The 26468-nt window shown below is 41.6% G+C and overlaps 2 protein-coding genes across 2 annotated transcripts in view; one reads left to right on the top strand and one right to left on the bottom strand.

Annotated features, from left to right (window-relative positions):
• The window catches only part of JARID2 (jumonji and AT-rich interaction domain containing 2), a 229731-nt gene extending 223761 nt beyond the window's left edge, over positions 1-5970 (top strand). Inside the window, exons 17-19 of the mRNA XM_009637944.2 lie at positions 647-824; positions 2404-2511; positions 4683-5970. Coding sequence (XP_009636239.1) covers positions 647-824; positions 2404-2511; positions 4683-4859 — 463 coding nt within the window. The 3' untranslated portion in view covers positions 4860-5970. The remainder of the gene's footprint in view (positions 1-646; positions 825-2403; positions 2512-4682) is intronic.
• A 1325-nt stretch (positions 5971-7295) lies between these two features.
• The window catches only part of DTNBP1 (dystrobrevin binding protein 1), a 70363-nt gene continuing 51190 nt past the window's right edge, over positions 7296-26468 (bottom strand). The window contains exons 8-10 of the mRNA XM_009637945.2: positions 12148-12303; positions 10201-10344; positions 7296-8260 (exon numbers count right to left, since the gene is read on the bottom strand). Of these exons, the coding sequence (XP_009636240.2) occupies positions 8013-8260; positions 10201-10344; positions 12148-12303 (548 nt within the window). The 3' untranslated portion in view covers positions 7296-8012. The remainder of the gene's footprint in view (positions 8261-10200; positions 10345-12147; positions 12304-26468) is intronic.

Raw genomic sequence — 26468 nt, forward strand, 5'->3', positions numbered from 1 at the left:
CCCGCTCTCCTAATGCTGTCCTGTTCAGCATAGGAACTATTGTCCAGCTTGCGGACACTGTGGGTGAAGGGCGGCTAAGAGGGCTTAGTCTTAATTGATATCTCCTTTTTCCCCTGGGTGTACAGCAAGATCTTCATCTTTTGGCACAATCACTTGCCCTGCTCCCCCTTTCCTGCCTGAAGCACCTCACGGCAGCTGGCCCTTGGTTCTTCTCTGCCTCCTGATGAAGGTGGCTGTGTTACTCCTGACAGCAACGGCTCCTCCTCCTCAGGGTGGCTTTTGGCAACTTCAGGAATGACAGTCATGTTAGCCACATCTCCTGACTCTCCACATGGCCCCGAGCAACCATCGACCTCCAGGAAGTGCTCAGCAGTCCCCAGTTCTCTGTGGAGCAGTTTGAGAACCACTGGCTTGATACAGTGGTCGCTGTTAAAATCCAGAGATGGCTTTTGCAATCAGGCAGCGTTTCTGTGGTGCTGGCTGTCTCTCGCCACGCGTAGGGAATGGCACCAACCTCCAACACCACTCAGGGCTTTGCTGTGTGGAGCTAAGGTTTCGGTGATGATGGTGGTAAAAGGGTGATGATACAGGGCTTTGTGGTGGTATGAGGCGATGCCGATGTCTAATTGCGTAAAACGTTTCACAGGGACACAGAGCTGAGGCAGCGGCGGGGGGGTTTAGGTCTCCTTTCTCCGCCACGCTCCGCCAGCCACGACAGCAGCAGCGCGGGGATGGATGGAAAGAAAAAGCCTCGAAAGTGGTTGCAGTTAGAAACGTCAGAGAGGAGATGTCAGATTTGTCAGCACCTGTGCTATCTTTCCATGGTGAGTAAAATCCTTTGCCACCGCTGGGGTACTGTCCCCCCGTTCTAACGTACTGCAATGGACTGGAAGCGTTTGGGAGACAGCACGTGACTACAGAGTCATCTCACATGCTCCATGCCAGACGCAGAGACGATTTGGTTTCTGTCAGAAGGTTTATCGCCTTGGGCAGCGGTGACAGAAGCCAAGGGTCAGTGTGGGCTGGCTTCCCTCCCCCTGTAAGGAAGGGGTAAACCCAGTCACTCACCCGCTCTCAGGTGCCCGCAGGCATGTCTGCATTGCACCAGGGGGGCTAACCACGGGTACCTGCAGGTTGCCCAGCAGTAGTAAGTCATGGCAGAACAGTTCTCAGGATGAGGTAGCAGCTCAAATGTGTGCCCTGAGTCGCAGGCACGCAGCTACCACCTGCACCGTGACAGTTTCCCTGCAAGCCAGGGTAGATGTGTCCTATCTGTCGAGCTAAGGTGCTGTGTGCCAACCTGTCTGTTCAAAAATAGAAGTCGTGCCCAGAAACTTCCTCTCCTTTTAGAAGTAATTGCCTACTGGCAGTTTTGAAGATGTGCTAACCGCTGTGGTGACGCTTTCAGGTTTTTAGCTGTATGCAGAACACCCAGAAATACAGCAGTTTCATTAAAAATACCAAAGGCCCCTCCCACAACCTTCTGTACCACTCAATTCCAGGATCATGTATTTAAATAAACATGATACAGTGCATGTGAGTCCATATCTAGTCCTTTTCCTGTCATCTTTTGGGGGGATTTTTTTTGTTACAAATGTTAGGGGATTGATGGAAATACGATACAACTGTTAAATGATGAGACGGAGCCGTTTCCCTCCCTAGGGCAGAATGTGCTGGGTTTATACCTGTCTGTCTGTAGACCACTGAGCAGCTAAGCAGTGTTTGAGCAGGTCCAGTTTGAAGTAACTTTAAAATGAGTTTGTTTAAAAAAACCCCACCCAACCAAACCCTCTTAATTCTGGTCCGTTTGCTCTGGAGTAAGTGTAATCGAGGGAAGGATTTTTTTTTTTCTCCCCCTGTCATTCTTAACAGTAATAAGGGACAGAAAGTCAGCGCGGCTGTCGAATTCCAAGCTGGAGTTGCAGGCTTGGGGGGCAGCCAGCTATGACCTCTGCTGAATGAGACAGTAGCTGCGGAATCCTGTGGCTAAGCTTCTGATTTTATCCTTATTCAAGACGGCGTTTACAGTAATGGGAAACAGCTGCTTTCAGGAAATCTTTAAGGCTACGTATTAGATAGCAATAAAGCTTTACGCATCTATCGTTATTTGGATTTGGCCTTCATTACTATTGGTGGTGGTTTTAAAAATTTTTATGTATTTGGCAACGTTAGCGCTCAAAAAGGGATACGTACGCGCTTCTGCTTCTTACACGTACCGAATCATTTTGCAGCGTGTCACGCTGCTGCTTCATGCCTCCTTCCACCACTAACTTGTAGTAAATACGGGTTTAATAACGCACACATTGCAGCAATGGGAAATACTGCCTGTGTGACATGGCTACAGTTTGGAGCTTACTGCATCTCTCCCCCCCCTGCCCCCCCTCAATCTCTGCATTTTTCCAGGTTGTACAGGAGAACGAAAATGTTGTCTTCTGCTTGGAGTGTGCCCTGCGGCATGTGGAAAAACAGAAGTCTTGTCGGGGACTGAAAATGATGTACCGTTATGATGAGGTCGGTACGATACAGCTTTGTGATGGTGGAGAGCTTTGGTGCTGAAAACCTGGGACTAGACTTAGCTCTGCCTTTGTCCTACCCAGACCGCAGGAGACTCTGCTTTGCTCTTTGGGGTGGTGGGGTTGGTTTTTTGGTTTCTTTTCTTTTTTTTTTTTTTTGGTGTGGGAAGAAGGCACTTTATTATGAGCTAAGTAAAAGAAACAGAAGGAAACACGATTACAAAGATGAAACCTGAAGCGTAAAATGCGTGAATGTGTGTTCCAGAACAGAGAAGCCACTTAATGCTTTGGGATGCTGTAGAACATGAGGCTGCGCTCTGACCGGTTAATTTACAACGGCCTCTGTGCTTTAGGGTAACTTCTCCCTGTTGCTAACTGAAGGTTCATGCTGACTCACTCCAGTCCAGCCCGAACCTCCTCTAAGGCAAACTCGTAGGGTACGCGTAGGCGAGAGGTCCGGTAATGGCTGAAGGGGATGCTGAAGGCTCACAGAACTCAAGCTGGAGATTTAGGGCTGTGCCTGGTTCTGGGCTAACGCTGCACTGTGGTACAGTCAAGTAACGCCCCCCTACCTGCCCAGTTAGCTCCGGGTGCGGACAGCCATGTTAGCCCCAGCTGTGGGTAATGGAGCAGTGGGAGAAGTTACAAAATCAGCTCTGAGGGATCAGGGCTGGTACACGTAGCTCTCTGTGATGGGCTTCTCGGCAGTTTCTGATGCATGCGCGTAGGGGTATGGGGGGGAAAAAAACCCGAAAGTCAAAGTAACCCTGGGGCAGATCATGTCCTTGCAGCTTTGTTCCTTTTTAATTGTAGACCCTGTTCTGGTATCAGGTACTGTAGATAGAAACAAGCAGAACCTAAGAAGCCCAGACAACAGTGAAACCGCCTTTGTAAGGCAATGAATGCCGAAGAGTTTCAGGAAGTTACTCAGGAATTTTGATGTATTTCTCTTATTCTTGAGATTATTCAGTCCTTACATCCCATGTTTTCACAATATCTGTTAATTCTGCTGAGGTTTTTCAAAGCCACTCTCGCCAGCAGAATCTCACAGACAATAATTATATTGCCAGGTTTGGTAACTACAAAGTAGGTATTTTAGGCTGCGTTGGGAAAGGCAAGAAAACCGCTCCTTCAGTACTGGATGATGATGATTGTTTTGCAAATGGAAAAAACTGCCACAAAATTTCTACATTTCGGAAAGCTACTAACTGCATGCCTGGTTATTAGTACAGAAGGGGTTTTTTGGGGGGGGGCTGTGAATGGGGAGAGGGATAATCTGCATGTCAGGTGCCATTTGTTAAATCTATTTAACCGTTTGGTAGCCTTAATTAAGAGGCTGTTTCAACTCTGCACAAAAATAACTGCTCAACATTCTTATAAGGATGGGACAGCCAGTTCAGAAAAATCTGCCCCCATGCCCCCGAAACTTCATCAAATCCCTGAATGTAATGGGAGGAGTAGCCTTGTAGCCAAGGCACTCTGATGTGCAGAGTTCAAGGACGCCTGTCCCACGCTCATCATCGTGCCATGGACCTGTAGCCCTTTTTCTGCATGGCTTGCTCTGTGCGTGGCCTCAGAGCACCTGGGCACCCAGAGATCCTAAAAAGCATTAAATGAAAGTAGCGTCCTGTAATCAATGACAAGAATGTCCATGAGGGAAAAGTGTAATCTTTCTCTTCAGTTTAAAGAAATATTTAGTAAACAGTACATTAGAAGCAATGTTACTGTGGATTTAAATTTATGGCATTTAGAACTTGGTTCGGCAGGATGTTTTAAATTGTACCTGCAGAACATTTCTGACCCGAGTGAAGTAACCTTGCAGCCCAGCTTCTTCATATGCTCTTGCTTAGCAGCCAGAGCTCAGGCAGTTCTAGCGCTGCCGATTACAGTCTTCCAAGTTTGGAGAGGGGGAGCTTCAGCAAGGGCAGTACTTGGACTGCCACACGCTGCTTTTTTACAAAGCTCCTCATGGTGAAGGAGCAGCGTATGAGCTTCTGCATGGTTTGTGAATATATAGATTTCCCTCCACCCACCCCCCCTCCCGCCCCGGCCAAGTTCAGCGCTTTCAGTCAACACTGCCTCCTGCAAAAAGGCGTCTCTGTCCCTCAGGAGTGACTGGCAAAAGAGCAGCTGCTAATTTGTGTTTTGTTTTTCCCACTTCCCGAACAGGAACAAATAATCAGTCTAGTCAATCAAATCTGTGGAAAAGTATCTGGTAAAAATGGCAGCATTGAGAACTGTATCAGCAAGCCTACACCAAAAAGAGGACCTCGTAAGAGAGCTACAGTTGACGTGCCATCATCTAGGCTTTCATCCTCCAGTTCATCCAAAAGTGCTTCAAGTTAATCCTGAAGATGCCAACACTCTCATTTTGTCAATTTATATATATTTTTTGTAATTATTATACCATAGTTTGGAGTACTTGCTGTAGAATACAAGCTGTCTTTGCACTAGCTCTAAAGAAGATTTTCTTCTGGTTTTAGAGAACTAATTTTGTTTTAGCATTAAACTGTTGAATTTTTTTTTTTGTACTTAGAATAGATAGATACAACAGCAGTCTGATTTTTTTAAACTGCCGTATGTTCACTGTTTTAAAACCGGCAAGGGGCTGATAAAATATTAATTTGTATTGTCCCTATGGCTGAAAAAAATAAAAAGCCTTTTTGGTAACTGTGAAAAAAAGGCTTTTAACCCATTTTTTGAATAGGTTAAAGTTTGATGTGTTTTATAATTTGTTCTCCAGTCATGTGAGCAGATTTTTTTCTAGAGAGAAAAGGGATAGGAGACAAAAACTTGAAAGAAATTGCTTTACTTTGGCTGTCTTTTATTCTGTCACGGCAAGATGAGTTTTGTAATTTTTTAAATTGGAGAATACACACTTTCTTTGGGAGGTTATGGCAGCTGAAGATGGACTTTGTTTCCTAACTGTAGGCAAAAGGAGGAGATTTGGAGTATGTTCTCTTTTACCAGCACATCACTATGCATCTGTTTTGAGGGGGAAAAATAAAAATTAAAAAAAGAAGAAAAATAAAAAAAAAAAAAAGGAGGAAAAAAGACTGCCTGCCTTGAGGAGTCACGTGAGGGAAAACTGTGCCTGATTTCATTAGGAAATCCATTCTGTTATTTTTTGGTGCTGTTGGCTACTTTATCAAAAACCCTTCAATAGCATCCTTTAAAAAAAAAAAAAAAGAAAAAAGAAAAAAAAAGTGATTGAAGCCATAAGTGCTTCTTTTGTCATAGACGTGCAATCTTTCTAACATTCCATTTCCATTCCACTGCTGTTTTTCCCACCTTTACACAGTCAAGCATTAATTTTTGTTTTGAATCTGTTTCATTATATGATCACATTTAGAGCCACTAGCAGGTCTGCATATTTCTTTTGAATGTGAAAATGCATTTGCTTTCATCTTGTCTATTTTTTTTTTCTCTTCATGTTGTAACAAAAAAAAAAAATCACACCTTTTGTACATATGCCTGTAAATTTTTTTAAATACTTGTGGCTTTTCTTGGGGGGGGGGGAGGGACGGCGAAGAGACAAGATGAAGAAAAGCCTTACGTTTCACTTTCTTCATCGGTTGGAGTGGATGCTTACAGGGTTTTTCTTGTAACATTTATAAGTGCTGCTTACATCACTGAACAACAACAAAAAATAATAATGGAGTAGCTGTTGCCCTTTTCTGGTTGTGTGTACAGTATGTGTGGAATAAAAAAGGGAAAATGTTTTCACAAACTGTTTTGTTTCGTAATTGAATTCAACAATACCGTAGCTACCCATATTGCACTGAGCTTGCCAGTGGTGACTGTCAGGAAAGTCCTATAATACAATTTGTTGGTTGTTGTTGCAGAAGACTGAACTGTTTTGGAATATTTAACAATAACATAAACAGAGTCAAGTGTTTTCAAATGTGGCTGTCTGGTTTTTATGGCCTTGCTGTGTACTTTTCCCTCTTGACAGTAAACTTCTGACTATGGCTTACAGTTTGACATTTAATTTATTAGCGCTGCTCTGCTCTCTTTCCTTGTAAGGAAAGACTTCATGTTGTTTATTGCCAGTTTTTTTTGTTTACTTTCCAGGTTTGTACTACGAGGTTTAATAAAAAAAACAAAACTTTTTTGGACATTTTGTCTGTCTTCTGGAAAGTGAGTGAGTAAAGCCAGCGCCCTCAAGATAAATGTCTTGCAACAGATGCCTCGTTACCTAGTAAGGACCTAACTGCAGGTGGAGAGCCTCCGAGCTGCCGCTTCCCAGAGAGGGCTCAGGAAAGGCTTGGTCAGGTAACGGGAGAGCGAGCCAACCCTTAAGGAAGGTGGCCGCTTCCCAGCTGGCGAGCAGCAGGAGACGCCTGGTGCCCAACCGTTAGCTTTCCCCGGGCAGGCCTTTGGAAGGCATCTACACCACAGCTCGTCCTTCTACTTACGCCGTTTCTGATTACACGCCTTCCCTCCGCGCGTGAGGAGCAGGAGCCTGGAGCCTTCTCAAAGGGAGAGCGGATCCCTGCAAACAGAGCGTGAGACTTGACAAGAAACAGGTGTTAGACACGTTCAGACCTCAAGTGCAGAGAGAAAAATGACTGTGGAAAAAATTGACTGTAAGATGAAGGCGACTGTAGGGCCTAAGGTTTATAAAATGTACGCACTTAATTTATAAAATTCATTCAGGTTTATTTCCCTTAAATTGCTGGCCTGCATCAGTGTAGTCAAACAGAATTTACCAGGGAAAACTAAATTACACTGGTGCTTAGTATAAATAACCTTTTTTTTTTTTCTGAATTAAGGCTCCTCTGTTCACTGTCATGGATAAAATATTTGGGTAATCAAGTAAAAGACAGGGTTGGGATAGAAATACTTTATTTTCTCTCGAAAGAGGAGTACGTTTATACAATGCTAAGATCTCTGCTCCACGAGGAGTGTAACATTTCAGTACGCATCTCTCCTCCTTTTCACTTTCTTTTTCCTTAACACCTATGATTGATAACTAAATTGGTCCTGAATAAGAAGTGTGAGAGAGTAGACGCTGCTGCATTAGTAGACAAAGGCAGTAGGCAGACAGTAGGCAGTAAAGAGTAGAAAATAACTTTCCATTTTGGTTTGGGTCCTAAATCTTCAGTTGCAGCAGCTGAAAACATGCAAAGGAACAATTTGGGTTCAGTATTACATGTCAAGTCTACGTATTTCCAATCAGCCATTGAAAGGTTAGTGGTCAAAGTAACTCGTATCTTTCCCCTTTAGCTCGCTTATACATAGTATATACAACAGTTTCGCTGCTCCCCTGAGCCCCAAGACTACTGTTAAAGTGTGTGTGCTTTAGGCATTTTTTTTGTTGTTGTTGTTGTTTAAAAACCAACCTCCACATGACTGGCAATTTTGTAAAAAGGCGGTATATTACTACGTAAAAAGATCTGGGTGTTCTGCTTGGTTAGCAAATGGTTACACAGGCAAGCTCTTCATTCACTGGTTCATTCATTCGGAAGTCATTCTTAAAGGATATGGGTTTAAGATTCAAATAGTTTGAGAGTCACTTTCATCACTAACATCTGAAGCACCCTTTCTTTCAGTTACAGCAGCCAGAGCAGTGTCCACTTGAACTTCCTCCTCATCGGACTGAATAACTGGAGACTCCCCTTCGCTTGCATCTTGGCTGGCAGAGTCGGTACAGGTGGATGACAGCGAAGACAGTTTCTGTCGTAGTTCAGACTGGCTCGGCACCTGAAGGCTTATCTCGTTCACGTAGGTGTTGGAGTCGGGCCCTTACAGTTGGAAAAAGAACAACAACGACGACAATCAAGCCGTGGCTCGAGCAAGCGAATCGAGAAATCAGTACATTAACCGAGCTCATGACTGGCCCTGTTTATATAGGAAGACAAATTTGAAAAAAAATTCATGTCTTGAGCTGATTTTCACTTTTACCGGTTACTAAAATAACTTACCTGTATTCTGTGGTGTTCAGTAAAACTGTGGAACAAATCTTGCCCTGACCAACCCAGTTCTCCACTGACAGCAAAATGAAGCGACAGCTTTAAGCCATCTCATCTTTCTGAGAATGAAGACTACTGTGTATTTGGCTTGACGCTAGGGTGGCAAGGTCCTTAAAGCAAGCACAAAGTCCCTCCTAACTCAGAGGGAAATGAATCCCCTGGAACCACAACAGTAAGATTCACAAGACTGTGACACTGCAGTAGTAGTGACTGTAGAGGAGTTAAGCCGTGCTGCAAGCCTACCCAGCCTCTGCGTTAGGGTTACAGTGCCAGAGCGTTACAGCACCTGCACGTTATATTACAGGGTATGTGCTCATATATAATAAATAGATCTACGCTGTACATAGACACTGTAATACTTACATTACAGCACAAAATAAATCATACTGTTTTTTCAAAGGCTAATAAGTTTTACATCCATTTAGGAAAAAAAACCCACCACACCGAGTAGTTTCTGCACTCCCCCAGATAATCCGGTTACGCTGTTTGTTGTTAAGACGTGAAGCTGCTTGGTCCAACCTCTGCCAAAGACCCAGCAAGGGTCCTCGATTCTGTGACTACTCGCAGGCTCAGACAATGATCGATTTCAATAATGCACGCATCAGATGCCTACCCAAAACCAGCCACCTGAATTTAGTTTTTGCAAATAAACACGAAAACCTTCAGCAGTCAAGTGTGCCTTGACCACTTACCACAAGCTTTCCACGTTCACGGCAGGCAGCAATCACCTTTACATGGGGAGGAAGAAAATCACCCCAGGATATTATTAACATCTTTCTTTACATATCCCAAAATATAGGATAGGATTTAAAGTACACTGGTTTTTTTCACTGTAAGTAGTTTCATAAAAATATTTCAACCTGTATTTTCAAAAGAAACCTGAGTACATTTAAAGGAGCTTCATCATCTCCCCCAAGAAAACTTATTTTGGCTCCAAAAGGCATTTTAGTACTAAAGTAAGTTTCTAATTGAGAAAGCACACTTCCCTCATGGATAAAGTAGCCACTATTGCTAATTATCTGCTTTAAGCAGATCCCTCCTCATGCTGCACCTTGCTGGTTTTGTTCATCAGAACACATAAGCAAAATTTCAGATTAAGATTAATTTAATCCAATTTAACTAAGATTACTAGCAGTAAGAAGGCTACATGAAAGAGCTGCAGCATCAGAATCGCTATTCAGAAGCTTCCAGAACATCGGCTTGAGAGATATATATATATATGAACTGCTGGGTTGAACCATGTCTCTGCATCTCTGTCACTGAAGATCTTACACTATACAACTGGTCCGAATTTACTTCAAAATGCCAAAATTCTGGACAAATTCTAAGAGAACCATCTTAAAAACCTCATTACTGCAAACTTTCTGTTGATGTTTGTGAAAATGTCCTCTATTAACTTTATACTGAGAAACTAACGCACCTTACAAGCAGCGTGTAACAAACACATCACCTACCCATACCATGGCAAATACAACACGGAGCTGTAGTAACTAGACAAAAAAAAAAGAGTGAGTCCAGAGGTATCAAGCAGTTCTGCAGCAAGCTCTCTTGGACGGCAAGTGAACGTTCATGTAATGAAAACCGCTAATGAAAAACACTCAACCTACGTAAAGTGTAATGATTTGTGAGCTAATGTAATCCGTTACGAATTAGAGCAATACCGGTGATCTATCGCTTTGTCTCTAAGCACACTGTCATTACTAGTATCATACCCAGCATGGGAGAAAGCATGTTATTGTCTTCGCCTCCTGAGTTCAAAAAGACATCAAGCGCCTCTTGGTCAGACATGTCCATTAGGTCCATCTGTTCCAGCATGTCCACGTTCACCTCCATGGAAGACATACTTCCAATCGGTTCTGCAGTAAAAACAGTGCAATCAGCAAACTGACAGCCAGCTACGTGACGTTGTTACCTAGAAAGGCTGCAATAGCTGCTATAATTGTATGCATTAGTAATAATTAAAACTAGATGTGGAAGGAGCGCACCCACAGGAGCTTCTCGGCAGCAATCTCAGCCCAGACCCAAGAGTACTCAGTGCAATCCTCGAGGCTGATGTCCATTACTGTCTTTGTAAAACAAAACATTTTTAGCAACAATATTTATAGCAAGAGCATTGTCAGAAATACGCTAGGATGGGGCCCAGGGGCAAAGACTGAAACTTTCCATTTTGTAACACGCCTTTCCAATTCTCTCAACTATGAAGTCTTTTTCGAGAAAAACAAACATGTTTAAACACAGAGTGACTAAATGTCAATATGCAAAGGGACACGAAAATTCAGAAATAAGGATCAATGTTAACAGAGAGCAGCAGCCGTTCTTCCTCGTTCAACCAGTCAGTCTAATAAACGACAGTAGTATGTAAAACCTAGGCTGATACCCAGTGTCTTCTCTCAGCGTGGGGATTTCACATTATTAATTACTCAAGGAAACTACTTATTATTGTCAATATTATACCGACAATTCACAGGGAATTAAATACTTGGATGAGCATCTTCTTCCTTGAACAATAAAGCACACAAACAGAACAAGTAAGTTCAGGGGTACCCAGATTTAAGACCAGTTGCCGCATGTGTAACATCAAACATTATAATGAACAATTTAATGGTTTATCTAAATTTAATAACTACACTATTAAAAGCCTTCATACATGAACTGAGACGAAATCCTATCATTTGATTGTTGGGTTTTTTCCCCCAAACATACTATAGCTGCAGGATCAAATCCTTCATAAAACCAGTTGCTTTGATATACACGGGTTCCCCATTGTACTGCAAAGCTGAAGTCAGAAAGTTGGGTATTCTAACCTTCTAACTGAGCCTTCTCAGAAGGCTGTCCTAGCAACCAATCCAGAGTATCGTGCAGATCAGCCTTTAAAGCACTTACGCAGAGAAATTGAAATCTTGGATTGTATTCCCTGCTCCAACGTTACAAACGACAGCAGAACTGGTCTTGAAGCAGGGACAGAACCTCTACATTTTTTTCCTGCCACATGAATGACGTAATCTCCTGCTTGCTTGCTTTCTGGTCCTGCAGTCCCCAAGTTTTGGCCCAACAGATGGATACCTCCCACACAGAAGTGTCTGTAGTCTCTGGCATTCTCATGCTTTAACTAATCGGGAGATGCCAGACTTGAGTCATCTCATAAGACGGAGAGAGCTTAAGCTGATCTCCCATGTCCTAGTCACATACCCTGTAGGCTACACAGACAATGGAAATAGCCACCACCTGGGAACTGCTTTGAAACACAACACTGAGCTTTCATCTGCACTTCTAAAATTTTTCTGAGGCACCTGCTGCCAGGTGGCAATCCCAGGCTTTGGAACTCCACCAGACAGAAGCAGCCACCTCCATCCATATCTTTATAGATATGGGTGCACTCTTCAGCTGCAGAGAGAAGTGCCATTCCAGACGTAGTTCAGTGCCTTGCATTTCCTCAGACAACAGGCAGAGACTCTGACTGATTTTCCAAGTTGCCTAGCTCCCCTGGAACCCACAGTTTGTTTAAAGAGCTTATCTGAAGTTTCAATTCCACCAAGGAAGAATTTAGACACTGCAGTGCATCAGCTGTAAGCATGAAAACCATTGCTGACTCTGACCCCCCAACAATGTTCTCCAAGTTGTGAGTTTGTGGATCACACAAAAGGTATTTTAAAACTTGCCTCGCCTCTCTGCTATCTGCAAGTATCCTGTAGAAAGGTATTGCTCCATGTCCTGCTGGAAGGCTTCTTCAAAGAACTTCTGACGTTCCTTTAGCTTCATCTGCTGGGTGTGCTCCATATCCAAAACCTTCTGTGCATGTTCAGCATCTAGCTCAGCTGAGCGTAAAACAAACAAACAAATAAAATGTGGCATGCATATCCCCCTGACTCTCAGAATTTAAAGGCTGGCTACTGAACCAGTTCAATACTGACAGACCGTTCCTACAGACCCCTACCACAGGCTGTTACAAAAGAAGGCTGCTTCTGCGCTTTGCAACTATATTTTAAAACGGAGAGGATAAGAATACTACACTAGGCAGCATAGCCTTCACATTAAAGTGATGCCACAACTATTTGTCTTGAGGCAAGATGCAGATTTCTTGAAGCGTATAAACGGCAACACCTGAAAGCACTGCCCATCAGGAACCGGGATTTCTGAATTCTGCCAAAAAAAGGCTATCGGATAATGATGCTTCTGCTACCGTATGCACCCAATACACACAAAAGTCATCCTTTTAATCTGAATGTTGCCGCACGTTGCCAGCACAAGTGGAAAGATATATACGGATGCTTATATGTACATACATATAAATACAGATATATACATATGTGTGTGCGTGCACGTGCGTGTGAGATTCTGGTTTTGTCAGCCTCCAGATAGGCCAGAAAAATCCTTTGAAGGAGATCCTATAGTGCCGATAGGTATCCACCGAAGCTGTGAAGGCAGCAGAGTCGGCAGGAGGTAGGTAAACAGCACCATTTTCAAGGACACCACCACACAGTCAGTACCGTCAATATACAGGGTCTTCTCTGGACACACCAGCAAAGAACATGCCAAAAGATGATGATGATACTGACACCAAAAAAAGCAGAGCCAACTGCCGTGAGTTACTAATATGACACCCAGCAGAAAGGGCCAGCTTGTATAGCCTGTACAGACATACAGTGACAACCAGATTTGCTTATATGCATCTACGCCAGGTCTTTAGAACCCCCTCTTTCCTCCTACAGCAAAAGTAGTGTTAGACTGAATATCATTAGAAGACCTCCTTCCCTCCTGTTCTGCTCTGCAGGAGTCGCTGACTGGCCAGAGGATGCACCAAGGAAAGAATCGTGCTGTTCAGTGAAGAATGACATCTGCTAGAACAAAAAGATGTGCTACCTACTGAAGTACTAACTCCAGCCAGACCACTATTAGAATATGCTTTAGAAAAAACCCGCTCTTTAGGAGGGCAATATAAACTGGAACCCTTCCTCTCAGAGTTCTCTGTTCATTTTTCTAAATTGGTCTCATGGAGGCCTCTCCTTACAACAACAACAAAAAAAAAAAAAAAAAAAAAAAAAAAAAAAAGAATTTGCTAGCTGAGCTGCTGATGGAAAGGATGGGGGCAGCGAGAAGAGCTGCTGGGTCTAGGCTGTTCTACCCATCAGGGGAAGCTCCAACAAATACTGCTGGGTAAAAAACGCCCAAGCTTTCACACACCAGACAGACACAGCTAGAATATGGCATCCATACGGATACATGCTGAAAGAGCGTAAGGTTTTCTAGGACAAGCATCATGTCAGTCTTCCAGGGAAAATGTTATGTAAATGATATTTTACAATAAGGACATTTATTAAAAGCATTTACCGTTATGGAGATTATCCTCCAAACACAGAACGTGTTTTATTAAACCAGGCAAAACCATCAGAGCGCAGCAATTCGCTCTGTTGCCTGCATCAAGGTCACAGATCATGTACAGAAGCAACTGAGCTGTGATAGTTGCCAGAAGGTACCGTAAAACTGGACTGACACACCAAATAGCCATTAAAAACATCAGTAAATAAGCCGAAGTCTTTTTCTTAAAGCAGATTTGAGAAGTAAAACGCCAGTGTGTAAGAAGGAAAGTGTTTTCCTTTACGTCAACACGTCTTTATTATCAATTACACTGCGGTGTACAATGACTCCATGTTCCTTGGAGCAACTCCTTTACTACAGTCCTGAGCGACGAGCAATTATTAATTATGTTGTGTATGATGCAGAAATGCTATTCAATTGCAATAATAAGAGCCAGCGGCTCGCACTGACAACAGACATTTTCTTTCTCATAATATATTCTGACAGTTTTGCACTCTCTATTGGCACTTCAGGATATTTTTAACCCCAGAACAGAGACAGTATCTAAACAACATATGAGTACTGCACCCTCTCTTGTTTCATTTTGCCTAAAATGTCCTGTTAACCATTGAAATTGTCACCGGCCAAAGCAAAATGGTTAGCAGCTGCCTGCTGTGCCCACATATTCTAAAGAAACTCGAAATGCTCTGGCTGAAGAGGTGTCACGGGCTTGTCCTCCAAAGTCAGTTACAGAAAGTAAACATCAAGAACCTCGCTGCACGATTTCACGCTCTGCCAGGTATCATGAAAGTTGCTTGGCTCAGCAAAACCAAGCTGCTGCGTGTGGAGCTTCTGTTTGTTGTCAGAAATGCTAAGGACGGCTAGATGAAGCCAATGCTCAAACGTGAAACAACCAGAAAAATGGGCATATTGTGTATTTGACAAAGCTATTCAGAATTACATTTTCCATAATCCAAGTGTAGTTTTACATGTTTGTAAAATGCTGAATAGAGCCAGCACCAAAGGATTTCTCAGACAAACAGAAGCATCATCCATAACCCCTCATATGCTGTTCCTGTCCACGTACAAATTCTTACAGACATCGCTGAGACCTGACACACTTAAAATATTATTGCATTTTTCCTTTCACCATAAAATTGTACCTTTGAATACGGAACGGCACCTATTCCTTAATCACACTGCTGCGCACAGAAAAAAAACAGAGAAAACACTAATTCACAATTAGATGCAGACTTACAGGCCTCGCCATGACAACCCAAATATGAGGCAACTTCAGTTCTACACCAGCTATGACTTTCAGGCGAACAGAACTAAAAGGAGGCAAAATATTTCTTAAAAATCGGAAACTGGAGTGCTGATGCGCAGCCTTCTGCACCAGCCCCATGGCCAGCCCCATGGCCGACCCACAGCTCATCTCCCTCGCAGCCACTGTACAGCCTACAGCCTGCCTCCTCCGAAGCCCAAGCAGGGAGGCGGCACTCGTCTGCAAAAATTCCACTTGCTACAGAACCTCATTTTGTCCAACACTGCTGAACTCACCATGCAGGTGCCGAAGCGCGGAAGTCGGCTCTACCTTGGAACCAGTCACCCCGGCCTGAAGCAGCCTCCGGGCACGTGCAGCCCTACCGAGATGCTACACTGCCCTCCCCTCCTCTAGCCAGGTGAGGATTTATTGGGAAGTTTCAGGGGACGACTCTACCGCTCCGAACACCTCAGCATGAGAAACAGCTGTAGTCACCATCTGCTTCTGCCCCTATGGATGCTGCCTGTATCAGCTAATGGGACCTGGAAAGCTGCACCAGCTAAATCTGGTCATCAAAAGGACTGCCCTGTGCTAGTCTTAAAGGTCAATGAAAGAAAAAAAAAAAAACAAAACCCCCCTCGGGGCCCAGAGTGTAGTCCTTAATGCATTGATTTTCCCTATGGGTGTCCTCCATTCCTCCCCCCCCTCCCCCCGCCTTTTTTTCTGGGGAAAAGAATGCACCATATAGCTGTGCAAATAGGCCAAAGACTTAGAAATCAAGACATTACAATGACTTATAACCACATAGCTCAAGTATAAAGGACACCATTTTCCGATGTCATTCATATGATTGACACTTCCTACAAACTGAGTAGCTAAAGTTTCTATCCAAGCTAAGTGTGACCATTTTATACTCAATCTAAAACACTTTCCAATTATACACAATGTATTTCCTGAATAAGTATGGCTACAAAAAAAACCCAAACCTAATTAGAGGAATGACTACAAAAACCCAGCAATGGAGAACACTGGTCGTTGAGATTGCCAACATATCCCTTAGACCTAACATGAAAGATGCCAAGTTGTCCAAGCAGATGGCTTTCTGGTGCTTTCAATGCTGTTGCACAATCAATTCACTTTCCTTCAGGTAATTTATTATGTCACTTTATAGTTCTCAAGTGAGCTAGAATCCATAAGTGTATCTGCTTTAAAGAGGGAAAGACACAGAATAATAAAAAAACCTTAGCTTAGACTAAATGCCCTTTTCCCTCCCCTCTGTGGTCCATCTGTTTTCTGTAGACTCATTCAACCAGACCATACAATGCATGCACGTATTTTTCTTGGGGATTTTTGCTTTCACTAAAGATATCAAAAAGTTTTAAGCAGCCCCTCACTCATCTCACCCCAGGTTTTTGATGGGGGGGGGGAGCAAAATTGGACACGCTACCTAGACACGGTCTAAGAAGTGCCAAGTAGGGGCGGATAACCCTTTTGCCAGTCAGTCCCCAGCTGGGCTCGCCGCAGGGGCTCCTCCTGCCTGGGTGCGGGGCTTTTCACTTGTACCTGTTAAATTTCATAATTTCCCCTTCAGCCCACTCCTCCAGCCTCTCTAGGCCCCTCTGGATGGCAGCCCTGCCCTCGCTGTGTCGGCGGATCCCCCAATTCGGTGCCACCTGCAAACTTGGTGAGAGTGCCCTCCATCACCTCCTCCCAGGGAGGACTGGCGTGCTGCCCGTCACCAGCCCCCGGGCAGAGCACGGCCCGATAGCCATTACCCTCTAAGCCAACCAGTTCCTCGTCCATCTTGTTGCCTGTCCGTCCAGACCGTTACATCATCATTTGGCTACAGGAGCATTGCGTGAGGCTATCAAAAGCTATTAGTAAACTGGCTATTCACTAAACAGCTGAAAGCCCCCAAAAATCAGAACAATAAAAACAGACAACGGCAGACAGACAGACAGCCAAGTAACTTTTCAAGCACATTATAACTTAGAAACTTATACTTGCAACTGCCTCATTACATACCCTTTTAAGTAAAAATATCAAAGCAAGAAAAGACGCCAGGGAGCGCTTCAAAGAATGCATTTTTTCTCAAAAATGTTTAAATTATTCTTGACAGAATTTAGAATACACTTTGATAATACGAGGGAGGAAGTTCAGAGCACTCCTGCACTACACTTTGCTGAGAAGTGGGGAGAGACCGTTGGCAAAAAATTATAAGAAATGTGAATGAGGTACACACAGTCTTTCTTCCAAGTAGGAGTGAAAAGAAAACAAGCGAAAACTACAAGTTGTAATTGGTTTTAAACTCTGATTTAAAAGTCTCTTTGCGAAGTAATTTTTTTTTACCAAAAGTATGTTAAAATAATTACATTAAAAAAAATTAAGTCCTGATTGACTAGAACATGAAGTCAGGATTTCACTGCACTTTGGTGACAGAAAGGGCACTTCTCTTGGAAAAAATAGACATCATTCCAAATGAGATTTATTGTCTGACAACTCTCAAAAGCCTGCACTTTCATGAAGAGATATTTTACTAAAATTATCAAAGCTATTTTTATTAAAATATTTCTTCGTTGAAAAAAAAACAGCCATTAAAAATTACTATGTATTCTTTGATAATTTCCAATTAGTGTTTTTATAGATTGCATCAGAATATGAAAACTCCAATTAGCCCAGAAATAATCTAAGTCAAGAGGAAAAGCAGAGGTTTTACCAAGTGCAGAAAAAGTATTTTTTAAGTTGGCAAATAAGCAGTTTCAACAAGCTGGCTTACCTTGGAAATTCATAGAATCATAGAACCACTTTGGTTGGAAAAGACCTTTAAGATCATCGAGTCCAACCTTTAACCTAGCCCTGCCATCCCACCACTAACCCATGTCCCTAAATTCCCCCTAAGCAAACAAATTGCTTACTTGATATCCTTGAAAAATACAGAATAAGCCTAAATAAATATCAGAATAAACCACTGAAAATAACTGCCCATGTATGCCAAGATTCCAGTTACTAAAGCAGCACCTGGAGGAAGAAGCAGCTTCCGACCAACGTGACAGGAAATGCAGCTTGGGAAAAGCTTTCCGCATAACTCCAAACTTTATCTGGCTACCAGGATATCATCATAATTAAGAGAGACTAAAAATACGTTCCACCAAACAGCAAATGCATGAGTCGGGTTCTAAAAATGTAAATACATGTAGGATTTAAAAAAAAAAAAAAAAAAAAAAAAAAAAGTCACACAAACTTTTATCATCATATGCCTCCCAGTGTGTGAAAAGAATATTAGAGCTTGACAGAATTAGGACCTTTCGGGTCAGGTAAACAAGAGGTTATTGCATTTACATTTATTTTACTTCCACGGTTCTCTTCAGCTCTCTCCTACTTTTTAAAGCCTTGTAAAAGTACACAGCCTTCCTAAGGGCAGACCGGGGGCTTGCAACTGCAGATGAGAATACACCTGAGCTATGGACAGGCTGCACCCATTTAACAAAGTTTTGGGTTTTAGACAGTGAATATGGCACACGTTGTAATTAATGTAGGGGTTCGGACAAGCCTAGAGCATCCAAAGTTCTATATAGAAGCATAAATCTTGCCTTGCACAACTGGACTTTCTTTTTTTTTGCAATAAAACAAACATAGCAGCCCTGTAGCACATGATATTCTTTCGATTGCTTTCACCTTTCTCTATTCTCTGCAAGCTTAACATTACACCAGGTCAAGGACTCCTCTGGAAGGCGGTCCACAGCAGTATCATGGACTACTGTTTCAGAACTAGATTTCCTGTAGTTCAGAAACAGTAAGAATGCTTTTGGCCATTTTATTTCTCATAAAAACCATCCTGAAACCCAAGTGTAGTTCCCTACTACTTCAATTTTTTAAATATAGAGCAGAGAAATTTTCATGCCTGCAAATGTGGTGATCATGAACAATTTCAGAATTGTTTTCACTGGTTTTAACTATAGTCAAAATCATCATGGATATACTGTTTTGCAGCACATTAGGGTTTTTTCCACACTTGCTTCAGTATTTTCCTACCTTTGGCTGTGCAAATGCATGCCTTGCAAAGTACGGTAACATTACAGCAAAAGCTGTGGGGGGAAATGCTCTCCCCCAGGCCATACTTGGCCACTTCTGGCTTAACAAATCTACAGTCCACCATTTTTCAGCCTCCTGCTTCAGTTTAATTTATGGTCCCAAGAGACAACATCTGTCTTTCTGGAAGACAGGATTTAGCACCGTGACTTCAGTGGGATGCAGGTCCCACAAACCCTCCTCAACTTGCAGCAGGACAGGCTCCGTTAGGAAGGGGGTCTTCCGACTCCCCCGTTCCTTCTTTAGTTGGATTTTTATCCAACTGAAAGAGAAGCAAAGGTGACAAGGGAAGGGTAACATTAAGCTGAACCTTCCTAGCACAGAAAGTCCAAAACAAACAAACTAGCAAGCACGCTTGTATCCTGCCTCCCTATAAATCCACCACCTATGGTATTGCAAGTACAATCGTTCTGTTAGTAGGCTGCAAAGCATTTATTTTCACTATAAATAAACTTGACAATGTCACATGTGCCTTTGGTACATATAGGTTTATTTGTGATGGCAATATGGCTTTAAAATCTAGCCACACACCATAGAAAAATCACATTATTACAGAAATTCTACTTGCAAACCGTTCAAATGACTCAGCACTCATCTACTGCCATGAAAATTGTATTCAATGCATACACTCTCCAATTACTGTTTTTTCTGTCTCACCTCAAAACACTCATTTTCAAATGGAAAAACTAATCAATAGCAAATCTAACCCCAAAGTACTTCAAAGAGAAACCACGGCATTGCAGTATTCTAATTCAGGTTTGCGAAAGTCCATGAAACTGTCCCAAGTAAGATTAATAACATCCCATCATCCGAGTACAAATTGATCTGTTGAACAATTTAATTACTGTTTTCCATTCCGAGAAGATAACCAACTCTGCTTTGGAACTGCAAGGGTCTCAAAGACAGGCAAATGGCTTCTGCTACTACAAGAACTGTGCTAATCCTGACCTCTGCACAGCTCTTTTGCCTTCTAGATCAAATTATGTGCATGCATAGATACACAAATAAGTTATGAGACACTGTTTTGCTGTCACGACATATTGGGCACACGTTGAAATACAGGTTCCACAACATGGCAAACCAGTCAACAGGTATCAACTTTTACTTGTCCACAATACTAACACCAAGCCCCAAACTCTTGCTTTGGGGAGACTATTCTTCACCCAAACTAGAACTACCTTCAGATACACAGGGTAGCAGAACAATACTGGTCAGTGCTTAACTAAATCTTGCCACAAAACACTGAAGGTGAGCAAATTATTGGCTTCTTTCCTACTAACTAGACCAAAACAAGGGGTTTACTCCATATACTGTTTTCAGAATAACCAGGTTTCTGATCTGAACATGCAGTTTATACCTCCCTCTCCAGAGGGAGGGCTAGAGCCTGCCAGAGTCCCACAGGCTTCAGAGCCAAAAGGAATGAGCTGTGGGTTCATAGTCTCAGTACAGTTCAATGTAATCTGACTGACTTTACATTGACAGTGGCTATTGTATTTTTTTTTTAAGCCATACTTTAATACAAGTCTTAGGTTAACATAAACAATGACTGCTCAATCAGAGATAGAAAAGAAAAAAACCCTACCTTTCACAAAAAAAAAAAAATGCAACCACTTGAAAGATAATTTGATTTTTCACATCTTTTCCACATGGTAAGGCATTCAGAATGCATTATGTAAACTACATTTGATAACAGATGTGCTTTACAAATGTGTGGCAAATAACACTTCAACAAGGATGAAACTTCTATGTCCATCAGAATTCTTAAAACATTTTTATTCGGTAGTGAAGGAGACCATTTTGCAAATTTAAATTACACTTGAAGTATTTGATGCTGAAACCGTTCCAAATCATCAGTCCTCTCTCACCTGAATTGGTCATCAAATTAAAGTTCTGAAAGCACAAAGCCTGGGAGCGTTACTGCAATCAAAGGCAAGATCTATTTCTTGCTTATCAGCAGTGGTTTTCTGCTAGTGTTAAGACCATTAGGGCCTCATTACTAAAACTTATACAGTGCTTTTCACAGAGCCTAAATTCCACACTTTAAACAAGTAACAGATATATCCCTTATTTCAACAAAACCGGATTCTGTGTCCAAAGATGCACGAGGTACTTATGCTAAAACGTTCGTGTCCACCTGTTTGGAGCGGGCTCAATCAATATGAAAGGACCACAGATTAGCTACAGAAGGAAAAAAACAGTAGAAAGCATTGGGGTTTTTTTTTCAACTCCTTTCTATTTTAAGTGAAATATAACAGGGGAAAAATTTTACAAATTGAACCTAAATGTTCAAGTAGTCAGAACTGCAGGACTGCCAGTGAAATCACTCTCTTCCTCATGCAGAAGCCCAGTTTGTTTGCAAAGTCAGAATTTCCCATGCAGTAATATTTTACAAAGACCGTAAGCCAATCATTATATCAGTAGCACGCAGAGAATACTCAAAGTACTTATTTTTTCTTGACAACTTAGTCTATCTCCTCTTCCATTTCTGTCAAAACAACTTCTCCATATATACACAAGCAAAAAAAAAAAAAAAAAAAATCGCTATTCATTCATCCCATTACTGCTGGGTTTAGGGTTTATTTCTTCATTCTTAGAAGTTAAGAAGAAAAAGGACCATTAAATTACAAATCCAGTCCAGTTCAACACTGTTCAGGTAATGTCCCAAAATGAATCACACACTATCTTTAGAAAAATGTAGACTCTCTTTAGACTATCTTTAGAAATCCTAGTGGTGACTAAACACTTTTGTCCAATGTGATTAGCAAAACGAATTCTGAAGTACCATTCACGCTAACAAACCAGCATCCAGGAGCATCCGCACGGGGGGGGGGGGGCCACACACACGCTAATTTGTAACAGACAGCTAGTAGGGATGCGTTTCCAGCTGAGAAATTTTAAAATATCTGCAGTCCTGCATATTCATTGCACACAGAGTATCGTTTATGACAGACCAGCTTATTTTAAAAATCCCTATTTATTCTCAAATGCAAAACAAAGATGCCATCATTCTTTTAAAAAATTGAACATCTAGCAGTGCCATTTACTAGCAAAGCTAATTTGCAACATTAGCAAATGCGTTTCCAGCTGAGAAATTTTAAAATATCTGCAGTCCTGCATATTCATTGCACACAGAGTATCGTTTATGACAGACCAGCTTATTTTAAAAATCCCTATTTATTCTCAAATGCAAAACAAAGATGCCATCATTCTTTTAAAAAATTGAACATCTAGCAGTGCCATTTACTAGCAAAGCTAATTTGCAACATTAGCAATGGAATGACTTTTTATAACACTGTAAGACAGATCTCTTCAAACTACATTATAATATTCTCTTACAAAAGTGTTGTTCAGTTAATGGGTTGCTTTTAAATCCAGCCAAATGGCTGGTAAGAACTATACAGGCACAATAAAAAGATGACAACCAAAACAAAAATCGTATTACATTTCAAACAGAACAATGTGGCTGAACATAAAGCAATACTTTCAGAATATATGACTACATTTTCACTGTTAAAATTCCTCATTTCCTATCATGCAAAGTCATTCTATAACAAGAAACAGGGCATCGTATGATAAGTGCAGAAATACATCAGTGTGCTTTTTCCACTGAACATTTTTATTTTTTTAATCAAAATAGTCTATGTGAAAGAGAAAAATGGTTTAGCTAGGACATGGATTGTGATTCAGAGGTAAGGCAATTTTCAGTATGTCAGCTCTAAAGAACGGATATCGAGTTTTAAATTTTTACTTAAACATTTTAAGTTTTCTTCCATGCATCTAGTTTTCATATACTCAAAACCATTCCACTTGCTTCTTCATTTTATTTTTTTACAGAATAATAAATGGCCTATAGCTCAGAAAGAACAGATCTTAGGAAAAAAAGCAGCCCAGAGAAAACTAATCAACTTGCAAAATACCACCTGTCTTTAAATAACTGAGTTGTAAGGATAAAATACTTTTGGATGATCTGGATTTTTTTTTTTTTTTTTTAAGATAAATCTTTTTAGAGAAAAAACAGAGAGTCCTAAAAGATGATCTGCTCCCACTGGCTTGCTGGCTTATTAGTGTGCCATCTTCTAGCAGAATTGTTCTAAGTAGTTCAAACTTGCAACTTAAAATATTGAAGGTAGAATAAAGGTCGTCTTTATGTAGTGTCAAAGCACTTCCATAATTTTACTGCTAATTCATAACAGTTTCTGCAATTTTGCCATGTCTATTTTTTTAAAAGCATTTAAGAACAAACCGTGAAGAGCAACCCCTGCAACACAAGCAGATGGGAAGAAAACCAAACCCCTGCCTTCTTTACAGCCTGTAAACTATGACAGAAGAGGGTGGCTGGGTTTACTTTTTTATTTTGTTCAACTCTGAGGAATGTCTCATGCTTTAAGTCTTCCATGATTTCTGTATTCCATGTGGTAGCCAATATTTGCTACTAACAGGAAGGGAAGCTACCAGGTCACAGCATTATCAATAGTTTTCACATTTTTACTCTAACATCCAAGTTTTTACCATGCTTATTCTTTAAAGACAACCAGACTAAACTAGTGCATCCATGTCAGCAAAGCCAAGGCAGACCATCACCCCCCGAAGAATAAACCCGATTTGATGGTGCTCGATCAAACTGGCACTGCCACGCCAAGGAAGCACTGGTGGCTGGGTACAAAGGTAACTCTTCCAGAAGAAGAAACCCTTCTGGTGGTTTTTATTTGTTTGGCATAGAACTGGCATCAGATGTAAAACCAAGAGCTGCCATACTGTCAGCTCCAGCTAAAGCCGTAACAGCAACGGTGTTCACTCAAAACTATTTTTGCAGTTTAGCCATTAATTCATCAATGGCAGCATTAGGCATGAAATAGCAGCGTCATTTTAACCTGTGCTTGGTTTAGCTTGCAGTAACAGATAAATTGATTTCTAAAGTTTGCTATTCAAATCAAACTTATTTAAATGACTTCAACATTCATTTTTCAGGTACTGTATTAGGCTGGTTTAAAGATGTTGTGCAAAAACTAGCAGGTCTTTTTTTCATGTCTGCAAGATCTTAATACCTCTAGATTAATAATTTAATTTCATTAATTGAGATGAATAGATTAAGTCACTGGGATTAAATACAGCTAGACAAGTTTCACTGATTAACATAACTAACCCGGTCATCTGTATCCCCATAAAAAAAAGCATAACTAACAGCTAAGACTTTTTCCTGATTTGACTTTCACAGTTTTACACCTGCTTCTTATTAGGAGAAATCGTTATCACTAAAGCAGTATAAAACTTACTAGGTCTATCAGTTGCTCAGCTCAACAGCCCAATGCCTGTGTAACAAAAAGAGAGACACCCACGCGGTGAACTAGGGAGAGGATGGAGCAGATGTGTGATGCTACTAATGCATCAGTGGAGCACTGAACCAGAGAGGAATGTGAAAGGAAAGGAGATAGCAAGTAAGAGAAATGAAGGTGGGGCAGGGGCAGAGAGGAAGGGCGGCTGACAACGCAGATTGCAGAAGAGAGCTAGTATGTAAGAGATGACTCTTTATTCTGGTTTTCTCCAGTCCGGTAGAGATTAAACAAGTTGTGAGGAAAAAACCAATACTAACCAGGAGAAAAGAATTTAAAACAGAGACACAGAAGGCTTTGCCATATTGAAACCAAACACCAAGAACAAAAAGCCACTGCAATAAAATCAGCCGTTACCAATGGAATACGCAGTACTGAAGCTCCTCTGCCAGACAAAAAGCCAGGAGACTGCAGGACCAACTACAAGTGAGCGAGAAAGCACATACTGCGTGACCATCAATGACTAAACCCTATGCCTGCAGTAAAAATGAACTGACAGGTGACACCTAGGATACAGTATCTTATTCAAGCAAACAAAGAAAACCCACCAAAAGGATGCACAGACATCAAAGTGACGGTGAGGAGTGAATAAAAAGCAGGAATTCAGGAAGCTGATAAAAGCATTTACAAGGGGGAAGGGAAGAGGGAAGGGGGCCGACTGAAGAGGGAAGTCAATATAATTAGGACTGTGAAACCTGTAAAATACGCTTCCTATGAGATCATTCCTTTCAACATACACAGCTATCTGAAATCTCTCTCTCATCCTCTCCCCCCACCTTCTTTTCTTCCAGTGCAAGGATGCCACGCAAGCCTTCAACATCTCCTGGCACGTCTTGGGACAGCAGGCACTTATTTGTGCCTATGCTGCAATACGGTATAAAATGAGCAATTAATTCCCCTGACACCTGTGTCAATCAACTTCTGCCATTTGTATGCACTTTAAAAACATTCATCTTTAGGCCAACTAAAAATACAGAATACTTTATTTATAATCTTTTCCTTACCTCCTGAATATGTATAAGGCCCTACTAATTTAATTTTTAATTTTATTCTTTAGAATATTTTAGCAGTAATTAGTCACGAGTACTTTAAACCTCACAAAATGCATGCACATTTCCTGCATAGTGTAAACACGCAGTTGATTTCTGAAAAAGTTACATTTCTTAATTATTGCTCCATTTCTCCGAAGACCACCTCTCTGCGCCAGTTGTCATTTTCTATAGCAATGAAAATCACATGCTATACCTTTACAACATGTATGGCCACCCGCACCTGTAACAATTCAGAGCCCCTGCAGAACTGCACAGAGATTCTGAAGAATAAAGTAGAACTGCTGATTTTTAAAGCATTAAGGCACACTGTAAGCAGAGGTGTCCTGATCCTCCTCAGTGGCCAGGTTTTTTCCCTCACTTTCACATCTAAGCTTGCATAAGGTGCCTCTCAAAAGCTGAACATCCACTAATTTTAGAGGAGGGTATCATTAGAACACAATATGGCCTTTATTAAATATGAATTATTTGCTCACAACACATTCGGCATGACAGTGGGAAAACATTGCCTTCAGGCCACCATTATATCTGCCCTGTTTCCTTCTCTTTCTTCCCGTCATCATACATCTGCTTTGTCAGCCCCAACAGCATCCCATTTCCACAGGCAAAGAGATTTGTTGCCTCAGTTTTAGAGCAACCAACAGTATTTTTGTTTGATACTAGCAGCGAAATAAAACTATAAAGTTTAAGATTTAAGCTTTCAACAGAGATCGAGGAAGAATATTTCTCATCTCTTAGCTGCTGCTGTAGACTCCAACAGATGACACCACATTCAATTTCACCAGCTTCACACAGGGAAAATTTCATTCATAGCCATGAAGACCAAAATTTACTTTTTAAATAAAAGATTAAATTTGATGGAAGCAGGTTACAAACCATATTACGGGATCTAAACACTTGCTGCTCAGACTTTGTGACGCCTTTTGAAATGCGAATCAGACGGGCAAGATGGG

Source organism: Egretta garzetta, unplaced genomic scaffold (genome assembly GCF_000687185.1).
Source record: "Egretta garzetta isolate BGI_Z169 unplaced genomic scaffold, ASM68718v1 scaffold14, whole genome shotgun sequence".
Classification (NCBI taxonomy): domain Eukaryota; kingdom Metazoa; phylum Chordata; class Aves; order Pelecaniformes; family Ardeidae; genus Egretta; species Egretta garzetta.